The sequence below is a fragment of the Empidonax traillii genome, unplaced genomic scaffold, assembly GCF_003031625.1.
Source record: "Empidonax traillii isolate 1590-97213 ecotype Southwest subspecies unplaced genomic scaffold, ASM303162v1 scaffold562:size474401, whole genome shotgun sequence".
Taxonomy (NCBI): domain Eukaryota; kingdom Metazoa; phylum Chordata; class Aves; order Passeriformes; family Tyrannidae; genus Empidonax; species Empidonax traillii.
The window spans coordinates 312,536-326,819 of NW_020955755.1; the positions used below are offsets into that span (position 1 = coordinate 312,536).

At 44.4% G+C, this 14,284-nt stretch overlaps 1 protein-coding gene across 1 annotated transcript; it reads right to left on the minus strand.

The window, feature by feature from the left end:
- Positions 1–1,427: 1,427 nt before the first annotated feature.
- On the minus strand, positions 1,428–11,684 carry KLHL42 (kelch like family member 42). The gene is made up of 3 exons (XM_027897840.1): positions 10,765–11,684; positions 5,276–5,469; positions 1,428–2,238 (listed from the first exon to the last, which is right to left on the minus strand). Exons 1-3 carry the CDS (start codon positions 11,667–11,669, stop codon positions 1,787–1,789), a joined length of 1,551 nt encoding a protein of 516 aa, XP_027753641.1. The 5' UTR covers positions 11,670–11,684; the 3' UTR covers positions 1,428–1,786.
- Between the last annotated feature and the right edge of the window lie 2,600 nt (positions 11,685–14,284).

Below are 14,284 nucleotides of genomic sequence, written 5' to 3' on the forward strand. Positions count from 1 at the left end.
AAAAAAAAAAAAAAAAAAAAAAAAAAAAAAAAAAAAAAAAAAAAAAAAAAAAAAAGAAAGAAACTGGAAATTGCCATTAGAAATTGCCATTAGTTCAAACTAAAGGTAACAGTTACAACAGTGGGAACATATGCACTTCTTCACATGCTCAAGATGCCTGTCAGACATTACACACATAGTACACCAGACAAACTGTGTTCCCACAAGATGAACATCATTCCTACTTACGAGTTACATTTGGAGATGAAGATGCAAGGAGGTAGGCTGATGTCTCCAAGCCCACAGGGTAAGTTAGAAGCAACATCAGAACAGCACAGGAATTTCCAGCTGATCACACTGCAAGGCCTCTTGGTCTGCTCCTTAATTTAAGGGCCTTTTTCCTCCCACCATCAGAGAAAGGAGAGTACACTGGACCACTGAGCAACATTTCCACTGGCTAAAAGAGCAGGATTTTTTATTATTCTCTATTAATGTCTCTCAAACCATTCTCCTTGCCCCAAAGGGCAGAAGTTGCCCAGCATGGCCCTATGTGAAATATATAAGTGATAGAAAGAAAATGAACAGGGCATGAGACAGTCATTGCAGGGCTTGGCTTCTTTCCTGAGGTACAGGGCCACACACATTGCATACTTTTATGTAATGAATTTTTTTTTTAAAGTTGCATTTATTTCAACCTGTAGTAATGCAGTGTATTTAGATTATTACAGCCCACTAAATTCAACCACTAAATTCAACACCAGTTTTGATTAATGATTGCAGTACTGCTGGATGTCTACGATTCTATGATCAGGAACATGCTCAGGTGCATCAAATATCATCTGATCATGTGGAGAAGCAGCTGGAGCAGAAGCAGCAATCCCTGCAGTGTGTTCAGCACACGTCCAACATGGTCAGCTCTTCCCATGGAGACCCAGATCTTTTCCTTCCCTTGCTGTGAGGACACACATTCCATACCTGGGCAGGCACCTTCAGAAGACACTTCTGCACTTGTCAGCTACAAGAAGAAAATGGGCCAGTCATGACTGTAATTCCCTCAGGCAATAGGCAGGAAAAGGGGGAAGCTCCCAGAGGGTGACTTTGTGGGAGCTTTACTGCCTTTTTACCTCTCCCTTAATGGTGGCAATAAATGCTGCCAACTTCCATTAAAGGAGCATCCACCATCCAAGCAGCAACCTCGAGCCTCTCTAGGCCACTCCTTCCAGTCCCTGGCAAAGCATTTCATCACAAATGATTCCCAGGAAGTTCTTACTTCTTCATGGGACCCCGATAAAAATGTGGTAGTATAAACAATTTCAGACACTGTGCATTTGACAAAAAGCAGCTTGAGTAAAAAAGGTGTTTTAAAAGAAAGAACTTCCATGGCTTTTGATTATACTTATTATTTACTTTATTGAATTGTTTCCACTTTTAAAATATATATTTCCACCTTTAAAATATAAACTTCTTGCTCATGCTCTGCGCTGCCTATTAAGACGGAGAATAAAATTAAGACTGATCGGTTTTGCCCTTGGAATTCTGGTATCAGCTACCAACACAACGTTTAAATTGCAATTAATACCTGGTGAATTTTAATCCAAACCAGTAAAATTTGTAAATTGAAATCTTGAGACTGTTTCTGGAAGCATTTCTCTCAATATTCAATTTTGCAACCTTTCTGAAGAACAGAATGGGGTATTTTATGCCTACATTGTGCAACCACATTGCGCTCTGAGAACGGAATTATTCAGGGGGCCATAATATTTCTTCAAAGAACGATTAGGGAACTGAAAAGGAAGCCCTGATGCTGTCACACTTCTCTCACATTAGGCAAATACATCGAACAAATCAGGATGTTCTGTCCAAAGGCCGGAAAGCGCCCCAGTGACTCCCAGCTGTCCGTAAATATGTTGTACTTCAGGAAAGCACGGTGCTCCAAGCCCGTGGACAGAGTAATATTCCTGTTCAGTATATAGACTCCATCGTTGTGGAGAGTGCAAGTCAGGTTCAGGCCGGATTTGGACGAGTTCTCGTTGAGGTAGAGCCACTCTTTGGTGGCAGTGTTGTAAGACTGCACAGTCAGCACGTCCTCGCTTTGGCTGGGTCTCTGGTTTGGTCCAAGTTCGAGAATGCAGCCCCCCACCAGGTAAATAGTTTCCTCAACAGAGAGCATCTGCTGCTTGCGGACGTGGACGTCGCACAGCTCAAAGTTGGTCCAGGAGTCAGAAGTGGGGCAGTACTGCAAAATGTTCATGTTCCTGTCTGAAACGGAGGGGAGACGTTTGCAAATAAATAGTTCTGTCAGAGGGCAGTCATGGAGGGAGGCTGTTCCTCCCTACAAACCGCATCAGCCTTTATTACAGATAACATGTTACAGTGCAAAAGCACGGCAAAAACAGGGAAGAAATACTGATCACTGGCAACTGCAAACTCTGTGTCCCTGACAAGAAAGTTTGAACGTTCTGTTCCCCTTGCAGAAGGGAAAAATTATGCTACTTCTGGCACACTGCACGTTGTAAATTGTCTGGGGATGCACACTTCAGCAGAATAATCCCTACAACTTACACTTTTTATTTTGCCTCTGATACGTAAAAATTGTTTTTAGGAAAAGGGAAATGGAGCAATATTCTCCTGTCCAGCAGTGGTCACAGATGAATCAAGTTATCATGAAGACAGTCTGCTTCATTAATGGCTGTCAAGTGCTGATTTATCATCTGAGCTTAACTTCGGCTCTGTGTTTCATTCCATAAATCGAAATTTATGGAATAAAACTCATAACACTGCTTACATTTCAGCAAGGGGCACGGATGACCTAAGGGCACCTTATAAAGAGAGAAAGACATTGTCAGAATCATCCAGGAACCAAGCACTCCGTGCTCCAGCATCAGACAGGGGCTCAGGAAGAAGCTGAAGTAATCTCCACACTTCAGTTACAGCTCAGTGTGTTTTCTACAGGGTTATTCTACAAAATTGTTACGATACCACCCTGATTTATAGTCCAGTGAAGATGCTGGCTGCGCCCAAGGCTTCACTAAACCATCACACAGTGCACAGGACTGATTCAGTTATTTATCCAGGGAATAAATTCAGTTCCAGCCTCCGCAGACCTGAGCCTAAATCCAAACTCAAGTGACAAGTGGCAACAGGTTTGCAGGGTCCAGACTGGCCTTTTAATAAAATCTGCTCCATGTTACAAGTCTATCCTGCATGAGGATTTCCAGAGGAGCTCCCAAGGGGAAGGAAGAGCAGACAGTGACATACTGACAAGTTATGTGAGGGCACAGGTATAAATAGTCAGAAATATAACTGGACTGCCATGAATGAAGTGCATCAGTGGCATTAGGGAGGTGCTGCCCCAGCATCTGCCTGCACTCTGATTATTTTCATAGCGACCTTCTGTGAAATTGCTGATCAAAGCTCTACATATAGATGACCTTTGTCTACAAATGTATCATTCTCTGACTCATTAAGGGGAGGGGGAAATCCCAATTAAGTTTCTATGACTATCTGTAGCAGTAAACTTCCCCTATAAAAGGTGCTATAATTTGAGAGGGGGGTGTATGAAAGAGAAGTCCATTGCAATGTGGCCCTCATTTGCTCAGTCTACAGCCTGGGTCTTTTATATCCACTGAAATAATGAAAAAAAAAACCCAAATCAAAACCCACAATACAAAACATGAACTTCTCAGTGCCTGACATGGAGTTTCTATTAGGATCTAGGTTCATAAGTGAGAGCTGCAAACAGGAAGGAGGGACTTCATTCAAAAAGTGTCATAATTTACAGTGGGAAATGCCAGATCCTCCCCTATTTTGAAAGTGCAGTCTCAGGAGAAAGCTCTACACAAAAAAAAAAAAAAAAAATAGCCCACAAAACCTGCCAAAACTGAGGTATATACAGAAATACCACAACATATTTTAAATTGTGTAACATATAAAAAATATTAATTGCTGCACATGTTTTATGTACTGAATATAGCAAATCAGCATACAAACCTCAGTGTCTCTCAGATAGTCAGGCCTTAACACTCTCTGACACCTGCATTACTTGGAAGGAGAATCACCAGTGTAACTATGGCAATTCTGGTTTCTAAGTCTGCTAGCTGTCCTAAGCCAAGGTGTCACAGAAAAAAAACTGATTCTAGACCCTTATTCAGCAAGTTATTGATAACAACCACAGGTGTTTGTTGTCCTGAAAGGCTCATGTTTAAATCCAAGACCAAAGTGTGCTACTTCTCCACTACTCACAACTGCATGTCGTTTTACTATCCTGTTTCCACTGAAAAAGACTTTTAGGAGAAGACCTAGGGAAAAACAGAGGCCTGAAGGCCAACAGCAATCCCCTGTGGTGGGGGAGAAGCAACAAGTCTGACCAAAGGACTGGCACTGCAGAACATACCACTGCATGGCCCTCCATATGGACACAGGCATGTCCATGGATTTCATTTTCCTCAGCGAAGCCAAGAGATTCTCTGGGTCAGCACGGACTGGACAAGATGTGTTTGAAGGGTTTCATTACCACAAGGACCATGAGCAGCAGCAGCAGCGTGTCTTTTAATAGCTTTAAAATTATTCAGAGCTAAAATCTTCTCAGAACTCAAGAAGGGACAGCTTGTTCTGTCTGTAAAAGTTGATCTGCCTTCTCATTTTATTCTCCATTTGGAAAGAAAACCTTTAAAACCGCCGTGGTCAGACGAAGTGGGCAAAGGCCAAATTCAGACTTGGGAAATCCTGCTAAATACTGAATATTTGACAAGTAAAAAAACCTGACTTCTAAAGCTCTGAGAAAATGTATTCCTCCCAAAGAATGGTACTCTGTGCTTAAGGAATACGCAAATGGGAGCTCTTTTTAAGTGGTTTGCTTGTCTACTTGATAAAGGAAAAGTGACTGTCAGGAGAGAATGAAACTTCAAATCCTTCCCTCTGTACTGTGTCCTCAGAAAACAGGGTACAGAAATGAAGTGAGTTAAAAACATTGGTTCTTGATTAACCTTTTGATTATGATATTAAGTTATTAAGCTACAGCTCGAATTTGCTTGTGAAACACTGAAATGTCGTAGCGAAAAGACCATGACATCTGTCAATACGTGAGAAATACTAACGCAGGCAGGTATTTTCTACGTATTTCTCCTTCTGTCAATCTAACCCAAGCATTTAAAAAGTAAACAAAGCACATCTGTTGAGGCCTCTCTTTGTACTAGGTGGCCAAATTCCAAAAAAATGAGGGCTGAGCTGGGTGCTGAAGTATCCATCACTCTGTTCTCTCACAAACAAAAGGAATAAATAAAAGCAAACTATCTACCTCGTGTGGTGTATCCTCCAATAACGTATATCTTGCCCTTGCATTCACAGGCTGAGAATTCTGCCAGAGGGTTGGGCATGGACGCCACGAAATTCCACCAGTCGTTCTCCGGGTTGTAGCACTCCACGTTGGAAAGGGACTGCCCACCGATGGCATAGAGCTTCCCACTCACAGCCAGAAGCTTGAAATTGGACCTGAAAGAAACGATTGCAGCACTGAAAAAGGGTGCACAGATGTACAGAAATACACAGGGAAGTGCTTCCTGCCCAGGCTTCGACACACTCATCATCACTCCCGGTTTGGACCTTCACTTGCAGCGTCTGAACCCTTCTGGGCAAGGCCAAAGTTCTGTCATTACACTGTGGTTACTCGGGACAGCAACCAGTGACATTCTGATGTTGATGCTGAGACTGATGAGTATTTTATTCTGCATTTCAGCCCGTGCCAGTTTGAGCTCTAAATGTTTAGTTATCTAATGTGCTCAGTTTCTATTAGGCTTTTATTAGGCTTTTAGTGAAGTACCTCTAGAAGAGAAAAATGCATTACATGTTGTGGGAGACGTACACACAGTGAAGGATCTTAGTCAAAACTGCAGAAATTTCCAACAAGACTTGATGAATGCCTAACAATGCATACCTGTCTTAGGCTGTATCATAGAATCTCTTTAATAATCCTAATAAAAAGCAATTTAAAGTGGAGCACATTGAATCACGTTCTGCAAAAGGAAGAAAGAGTGAATCTTCTGTACCTTTTTCAGCATTGAACTTTTGAATACATCCTCCATCCCACTGGAGCAAGATCTATCTGTAAATTATGTTCTAGCCATAGCTGCACGAAATACATTGCACTCCACGAGCAATTATTTATTTCTCTTTCTGTTCCATTATGCTCTCAAATCTCACACATGGCAAAGGGCAACTTCTAATTACTGAAGCACAAGAAACCTTCTATCTTACACTCTGAATACAGGCAGAAACAAATGATCCATGGATAACAAAGGTGCAAGTCTGCAGGAGGAAACTGGAGGACTGGAAGGGAGAAGGATTCTATGGTCAGCAATTCCTTCCAGCTATGGAAGCTGGGCTAATAAAAGATGTGCTCCTCCTCTCCTCAGAACCAGTCTCATTGCCTAGAAAGGTTGTTCCTTCTCTGCTGCTGAGCCAACTGAGACTTCACCGTGACTGGATGTGTGAAAGCATTATGCCTGTAAAACTGAAAGGATGTTTCAGACCTCACACTGGCCTGCTGAGCAGCAAAGGGAGTTTCAACCCTGCATGAATCCAAGACTCAAAAACTTACCACTAAGTAGTTTTGCAGGGTTTTGTCTGGACAAAAGGAACCCTGCCTAGCAGCAGACTGCCCTGCAATTTCTTTTTATTAAATATATTCGGGAAAAGAGTTTGTCTCCAGATGGAATGGTTTTGTCCTTGTCATCCTGATATAGCTTTGGAAACTAAACTGCTCCTTAGAAGGAACTAATTGGTTTTTTAATCTTTTTTTTTTTTTTTTTTTTTTTTTTAACTGACGTTTACAATAAAGTCACTCTGGTCACCTTCTCTCTATAGCAATTATGTTGTCCATTTTAGAGAATCCAGAATACCATGGTGATCAGAAGCAGGTATGAAATGAGGATAATTACTATCTGGTGAAACACCTACAGCCCAACTTTCGACTTTAAATATTCTAAAAGGAGGCCACACACTTTTGTGTCAGTCATTTAACCACTTCAGTACCTCAGATTTATCATTAAAGATATGGTTCATTTTTACTCAAAAGTAGCTGCAAGTATCCATCAGCTCACTTTATATGAAAGTTTGGACAATGGCTCGATATGTTATTAAAACTCCTGTCATTCACTTTTCCATGCCAGTAACAGCAGGTGTTTTTATGGAGAGTGAACATTAGGAAATATTTAGTGCGTTTTTACACTCTTTTTAATGTGTTGGAGCAGCTGGAAAGAAGGAAAGTAAACACCCAGAAGAGCAACCAGCCAGCTCTCCACAACTAACGACTGTTCCATGGACCACAGCTTGGAAACAACAGAGCACAGTTACAAAGGTAATTCCAAATGCATTTTATATTTTTTCAATTTTTTTTTTTTTTTTAATTTCTTATAGAAGTCTGCAGAGCACACTGAATCCAATATTTAGCTTTGGAAGTGTGTTATATATTTGTGATAAATAAGGTATGAGTATTTCTAACTTTCAAATTTTTGAAAAGTCTATTTTCCCTTCAACACCGAAGAATTTTGAGGGAAAAAGAAGTAAAAAATGAGGAAAGAGCAGGTCTCATAAACAGCTAGCATTCCTCAGAAGCATCCTCTCCTACAGGCCTTTAAGAGTCCTCAGAGTGGCAGCAGTTCAGGCGCGGATTGCTCACAAAAATCACGTTCCACGTGCACGTGTATAATTCCAGCCAGGGGCTTACATGGGTATTCCAAGCCTGGAAGATTTACCTGCCACGAGTAGGAATGTTCTGAAGGAAAACAAAAGTGGAATACACAGCTGCAACTGGCACATGCAGTAGAACTCCTATCAAGTATATAATTTTTAAATAGCAAATTTCAACTGACAGTGTAAATTAAAAAGAAAAAAGGTATTCAAGGACATTACTTCCAACAGTCCAGTATGTACTTTGTTACCTTCTTGACCCCAAAAACCACAAGTGATGTCGGGCAACACTTAAAATAAGCTTCTTCTAATTAAAAGGTTCAGGTTCATTTTCTGAGGACACTATTCCAAGTACAGAAATATCTCTGGAATGAAAAGATCTAGAACCTGTGATCTGTTATGGACAATTTGTGAGGGGCACTCGATTTAGCCCTCAGATGATGAGACATTCCATGCTCAGTCACAGGCTTCCTATATGAGCCTGAGCAAATAATTTTAGCTCCCTTGTGCTAAAATAGGGAATAACACTTTCTAAAGGTCCTGTGGGCATCAGAAGAATAATTATATACATGAGTTTCCTATTGTGAACAAGCTTGGATAAGACCTCTACAGCTAGGAAAAAAAGCTAACAGCAATAACCTAAACCAGAGTGGCTGCTGGGCATTCAGGATAAATCTGATGGCTTTTGCCTTCTACTTAGAAGTAATTTGGGATTATTTCATCTAAGCACGTGTAGAGAATCTCAGCACCCTGGAATTCTGTATTACAGCAATGGAAATAGTTAAAGACAGATATACCATCAAATTTTTAAAGGTTTTTTGGGGGCAGAGAATTCCTATATGAACAGCAAACCAGCACAACTATTTCCATAGCACCTTAGCCTTCCCATATGCAGCCACTCACTTGGAAAAATCCAGATACTCAGTTGTCTGAAGTCAAACCAATGGAAACCAAATGAAATTTCAATGGAAACTGGAACCCCCCCCCCAAGGTATGTAAAAAAATTCCTCCATGGGATGTAATTGTATCGGCTGACACGAATTCATCTGCCAGACAGTCACACGACTGCAACTCCTGAGCAGCAGGCTGGGCAACAACTGCCCTGCTTATTTTACTACAGCATAACAAACTAAAAATACAATGCCAGGCAAACTGCAGAACTAATTACAGCACGTGTGCGTGCGTGGCAGACAGGCAGCAGCAACTTTTGGTGTTTCATGTAAAACCCCTCACATTAAAACACTGCCTTGCTCTCTCGGCTCCTTCGGCACAGGCCATCCCTTTTGGCCTTCTCAGGGAAGCTGAAATGTTATGTCAGAGAGAAAAAATAAGTAAATAATTAATAATTGCACAGTTGAGACTCCGTGAAGGCGGTAAGGTCAAAACCACGTTTTGTGAAGGGGTCAGCTGAGATTCCATCATGAAAAACAGTTCCCTCAATTATTCAGAGAGCAAGATACTCACTGATACCTGACAATCTAGGGGCAGGAGTAACTCTCAGTTCTTTCTGGTCTGAAATAACTGCCATGAAATGTAAGACTAGGATTGCTCCAAAAATAAGCCATTTGCATGCTGCTCTTCTGAAGTAAACTGCCAGTGTGAAAATCTGTGCTAAGGAACACCTTGATGTCACCTGCCGTGGCTTGGAAGATTAAGTTGGTGAGGATAATAACACTGGGGGAAAACATCCATGTGTTTATTTCAAGTACAATGATTATACATCCAAGAAATAAAAAGGGAAGGCATGGAGAGAAAAAAAAAAAAAAAAAAAAAGGCTGAGCTAGAGTTTGAATACCCAAGTTGCAAGGTGAAAAAGGGGCCTTGAAAAGGTATTTTTCAAGAACCGTGCTGCAGAATCATCGCCCACCTTTCGTGCTACGCACATCGCACAAACCAACACCTCCTCACTCCATCAGTGACTGACTCTGGAGGAGATCATCTCAGTGAAATAGGGGGAAAAAAGGTGAAACGGGAAACACCTAATTTTAGATCAAACCCCTGTTTTGAGGGGCTTTAGGTGGCAAAAACTGAACAGAACCTGCAGTTCTGCTACCCAGATACAAAACATTAATGCCAATGGTTTGGGTCTCTTCTTGCTCTTTCAGTTTACTGGATGAAGAACTTCCATTCTGCAGTGAGTTCTGGCCTCCTTACTTGTTCTTTTTCCGAGAGACAAGATAAAATTTTAAATTTTTTTTTTTCTAAAATGGAAACAAGAAGGAAGTTCACGCTTTGTTTCAGTGAAGTAAAAGACTTTGTATTTATAACTCCAAAGAGGGATTAAGGTAGAGCAGCTACAGCCCTGGCCAGGGAGAAGGCCTCTCTTCTTGGGTCCTTCTCAAGGCTAGCTCCCTACTTTTATTTCAATACAAATTATACAAGTGTTTCTGAATACTAACTTAAACGTAAACGTCAAATAACCAATTTTAAAAAAAAATAAAGGAAAAAAGAAAAATTATGAATGATTGAATGTTGAATGATTCCCAGCTCCACATGAGTGAGAAATTTCTCACAATCCTCCTGACATTTTTCTGGTGAATATTTAACTGAACTGCAGGCCTACAAAGCATTCAGAGTTTTATGGAAGTACAAACCAACGAATAACTGCTCCAACTAAAATTTTTTCAGCCAGCTCTGGTAGAGAGCATATCCCCACTAAGGGCAGGAAAACTTGTCACTTACTTAACTGGAATTAACACAAACCACAAAGAAAGCAGGGCTGGAATTTTATCTTTGGGTTGTTGGTTTGTTTTTTTTTTTTTTTAAACCTTTGTTACTTCGAAGGGAATTTTTACCACCACCCAGCTGTCTGGAGACTCTGGAACCTCGTGGACCGCGATTCAAAGAAGTGAGGAGCCCATCACCATTTCACACCAAGGTGAGCGATCACTCTCGGTGGAAGGTCTCCCTCAACCTTCCCATGCCACGGCAGCTCCCTGAGCGGCTCCCTGAGCAGGAGAGAGGTCCCTGAGCCCGCGTTGTGCTGCTGTGGGATGAGCGCGGCTGGCAAAGCCCGTCCAGGGGCTCAGTGCCAAGCGGGGCCTACTTCAACCACACACACGGACATACACACGGTGTGCTTCGGGGAGCAAGGGTTACCTCTTCTGGTTCATCGAAGCCAGCTGAGTCCACTCGTTCAGGCAAGGGTTGTAACAGTGGGCGGCCGAAATCTCGTGGCTGGTGATCCTGTAGCCCCCGACGATGAACAGGTAATTGTCCAGCATCGCCGACCCGTAGCCCCGCACGCTCACCAGGTCGGGGGGCAGGTTGTTGGCCAGGGGCAGCCACCTCTGCGCTTCCTCGTCGTACCTCAGCATGGACCAGGGGGGTTCCACCTGGGGGTGACGGCCCTGGGGCAGGCCCGGCGAGGAGGCGCTCATGAAGTCCCCGATGACCACGAGGGTGGCGGTGCCCCTCATCCGCCTCTCCCTCAGCTGCTGCCGGAGGGCGTGGGGCAGCAGCAGGTGCGGCCGGGCATCGGGCCTCCGCAGCACCTGGTGGTAGTGGGCGGCCATGAAGTCCAGGCAGGCGTCGTGCAAGTCCTGCAGGCCGTAGACCTGCGCCAGGCGGTGCAGCTCGAAGCAGTTGCCCAGCCTCACCTGGGACAGGAGCAGGCGGAGCAGGGGCGTGACCTGCAGGTAGGAGGCGGCCTCCACCAGCTCCTCCAGCAAAGGGGGCTCCTCGTCGCCGCCCTCCTCCTGCTCCAGCCTGGCCAGGCACGACGTGTTGATGAAGTCCAGCACCAGCTCCAGCCCCAGGGCGCTCAGCCCCCCGCGCAGCAGCTGCTCCTCCTGCCCCTGCCCTGCCTCCCGCATTCCCGAGCGGTAGAGCGCTCGGAAATAGTCGCTCTGCTCGATCAGCTTCCTCTTGCACACCGGGTAGCGCTTGTCCCCCAGCCGGATCTGCACCACCTCCTCCCCCGCACCGGCCCCATCCCCTGCTTCCCTTTCCCCCTCCTCTTCCTCCTCCTCCTCCCGCCGCCGCCGCCGCTCCGCCAGGGACATCGCTCACCCCCGGCCTGGCTGCGCTTCAGCCCCGACGGTGCCGGCAGCGCCCCGGCTCCTCCTCCGCCGGGCCGGGCCGGGATGGGACGGGCTGGGATGGGATGGGAGGAGCGGCGCCGGGATGTCGGGATGCCGGGGAGGGAGGCGCTGCCGCCGCTCCGGCCCTGCAAGGAGAGGGAAGAGGAAGGAAAAAAAAAACAAACACACACACATAGAGAAGAAAGAAAGAAAAGCCCTAAAAAGGCAATGTTGAGCGCTCCGGCGCTGCCAGGCTACCAGCCGGGGGGAGGATGTGGGCCAGCAGGGCATCCCCGGGGCCCAGCGCTGGGGAGAGGGCACTGCCCATCCCGGGTGGGTGTCAGGGACACGGTGGGAAAAGCCAAGCACTCGGCTCCAGGGGGACAGCCCAAAGGCTCAGCCATCGCCCCCGATGCTCCCTTCCCTCCGGCTCTCCCGATTTGGGCCGGGATCGCAGCTCCCGCCGCAGCTCCGACCCCTTGCCATAAATGTACCGCTGCATCCCTGCAAAGGGGGAACGTTCTCGAACCACACAAACAGGATAAAAAGTTCTGTACGTGTCCGTGGATTGGAGCACCGCCGGAGAGGAGGAGGGAGCGGTACAGCCCGACACTGTGGCATCCATTCCCAGACAAAAAGCAGCCGACACAAGGGCTCACCTTGCACGTCTGGAGCAGCAGTGGGGTTTAGGTATGGCAAGTGTGATACATAATCCTGCCGTGATTCCTCCTGCGTAGGTCCCTCCGTGTCTCAGTGCCTGTTTTGGCCTGTGAAGACACTGTGTAGCCTGTCCTGCTAGTCTGTATTCTCTGTTTAAACCAGGCTGCTGGAACAGGACATCTCAGGGGAGTGAGCTGCGTACCAGGGCCCTGGAGTTTGCTGGGCACGAAGAAGGAAAATGAACAACTGGGCATCTTGGGCAGGAATAAAACAGCAGATTTTCTGTTTGACTTGTTACATTATTCAAACATAATGACAGTTCTTTAAAAAAAAACAAGCATACAAAAAACAAAAACCCCCCAAAACCAAAAACAAATACAAAAATACCAAAAAAAAAAAAAAAAAAAAAAAAAAAAAAAAAAAAAAAAAAAAAAAAAAAAAAAAAAAAAAAAAAAAAAAAAAACACCAAACAACAAAAAACCACCTGCAGAAACAGCTGAGGAAGTCTGAGATCCCGTGTATTCCTGTCTGATGATGCTTGACACAAAGATGTTCAAAATATATCTATCTTTATAAAGATATTTTTCACCTCATGTGTTGCAGACCATAGAAAATCTTTTCCTTTGGCAGTAGTGTGACTCGTCTCCAGTTATTGCAGATTGCGTAGATTTCAGACAATTCCTTACTTCCATTGCTTGGAAGGATCTTTCCTCCCACTAGTAAACCTTTTCAGAGTGGCATTAGGCTGTTTGGGGTGGGAGTGGGGTCCCTCTTTTTTAAGGAAGGCAGGGTTGTTTGCTTTTTAGCATTTCCTCTGTGAAATGATCCTCTCTCAATGTGTTGTTGATCTTCAGCTTCTTAACTCTAGCTCATACAGATGACATGAATGTCAATCTCAGAGTTACAGGTGTTCTTTTCTGGTGGCTTTTATACAAGCATTTTTTGAGGTGAGGTAGATTTCTGTGCAGTTTTGTTTTCCACTTCACTTCAAAGCATTTTTGTTATCTTGCCTTTGAAGGGCCTGCTTAATGTTCTGACACCCTTTCCTGTAGGATCTCAGCCAGCCCCAACGAGCTCTCTTCAGCAGCCACAGTCCCTCACTAAGTCACCACCACCTCTCTTTCCTACTAACGAGTTTCACTCTTTGCTTAGTTTGTGTTCCTCTTTCATTCTCTCTCAATATTTAATTACTTTTCAAATTCCACCTTCCTGTCTTCTGTTCTTGGTGAAGCACTGCATTGTTTTGCTTTTTGAGTTTCTTACACCTCACTGAAGCTCAGTTATAATCACTGGGGCTGTTTTTTTCTCTGCTTCAGGTTCAGCCTTGAAAAGATCATCACACACAAGGGCCTCACCACTTCTGTAGGAGTCCAACCCATAATTCCTTCTTGGGCTTTAATTCCCAGGGGCAGACATTTCAAACAGTTGTAATCATTCATCCTCCAGATGTAAACAGGCTTCTCATGTTTGGCATGGCCAGTGAGCTCCCCTGCTGGAATACAGTACGATTGCCAACACAGTGGTATGATTGCCATCTTTAGACATCTGTTTTGGAGTCTCTTATGTTTCATGTATTCATAAATTAGCTCCTAATTGGTGAGTGGTTTTTTCCATGTAGTCAGTTACGGTAAGTTTGACCTCAAAGTGTTGACACCGCGGCCTGGGTAGATGGAATATTTTTTTCTGTTGCCTTGTGGGTCTTCCTGTTGCCCGTGTGCCTGCACCTGCCACTCTGCCTGAGTTTTGAGTCCTTCCTCCTCCCAGTCCACGAGATTTGTTAATAGACCAGATCAGTTCTGTCATCATCCATATTTTCTTCCTGCCAGCAAACTTTTGAGGGCACAGACTCCTACAGCTTTTTCACCAGGAGCTCTCACTTGCCCAAGGGGGGTCAGCAGCGCTCTCTGTTGAATGGCCACTTTTGAAAAAAAGCCTAA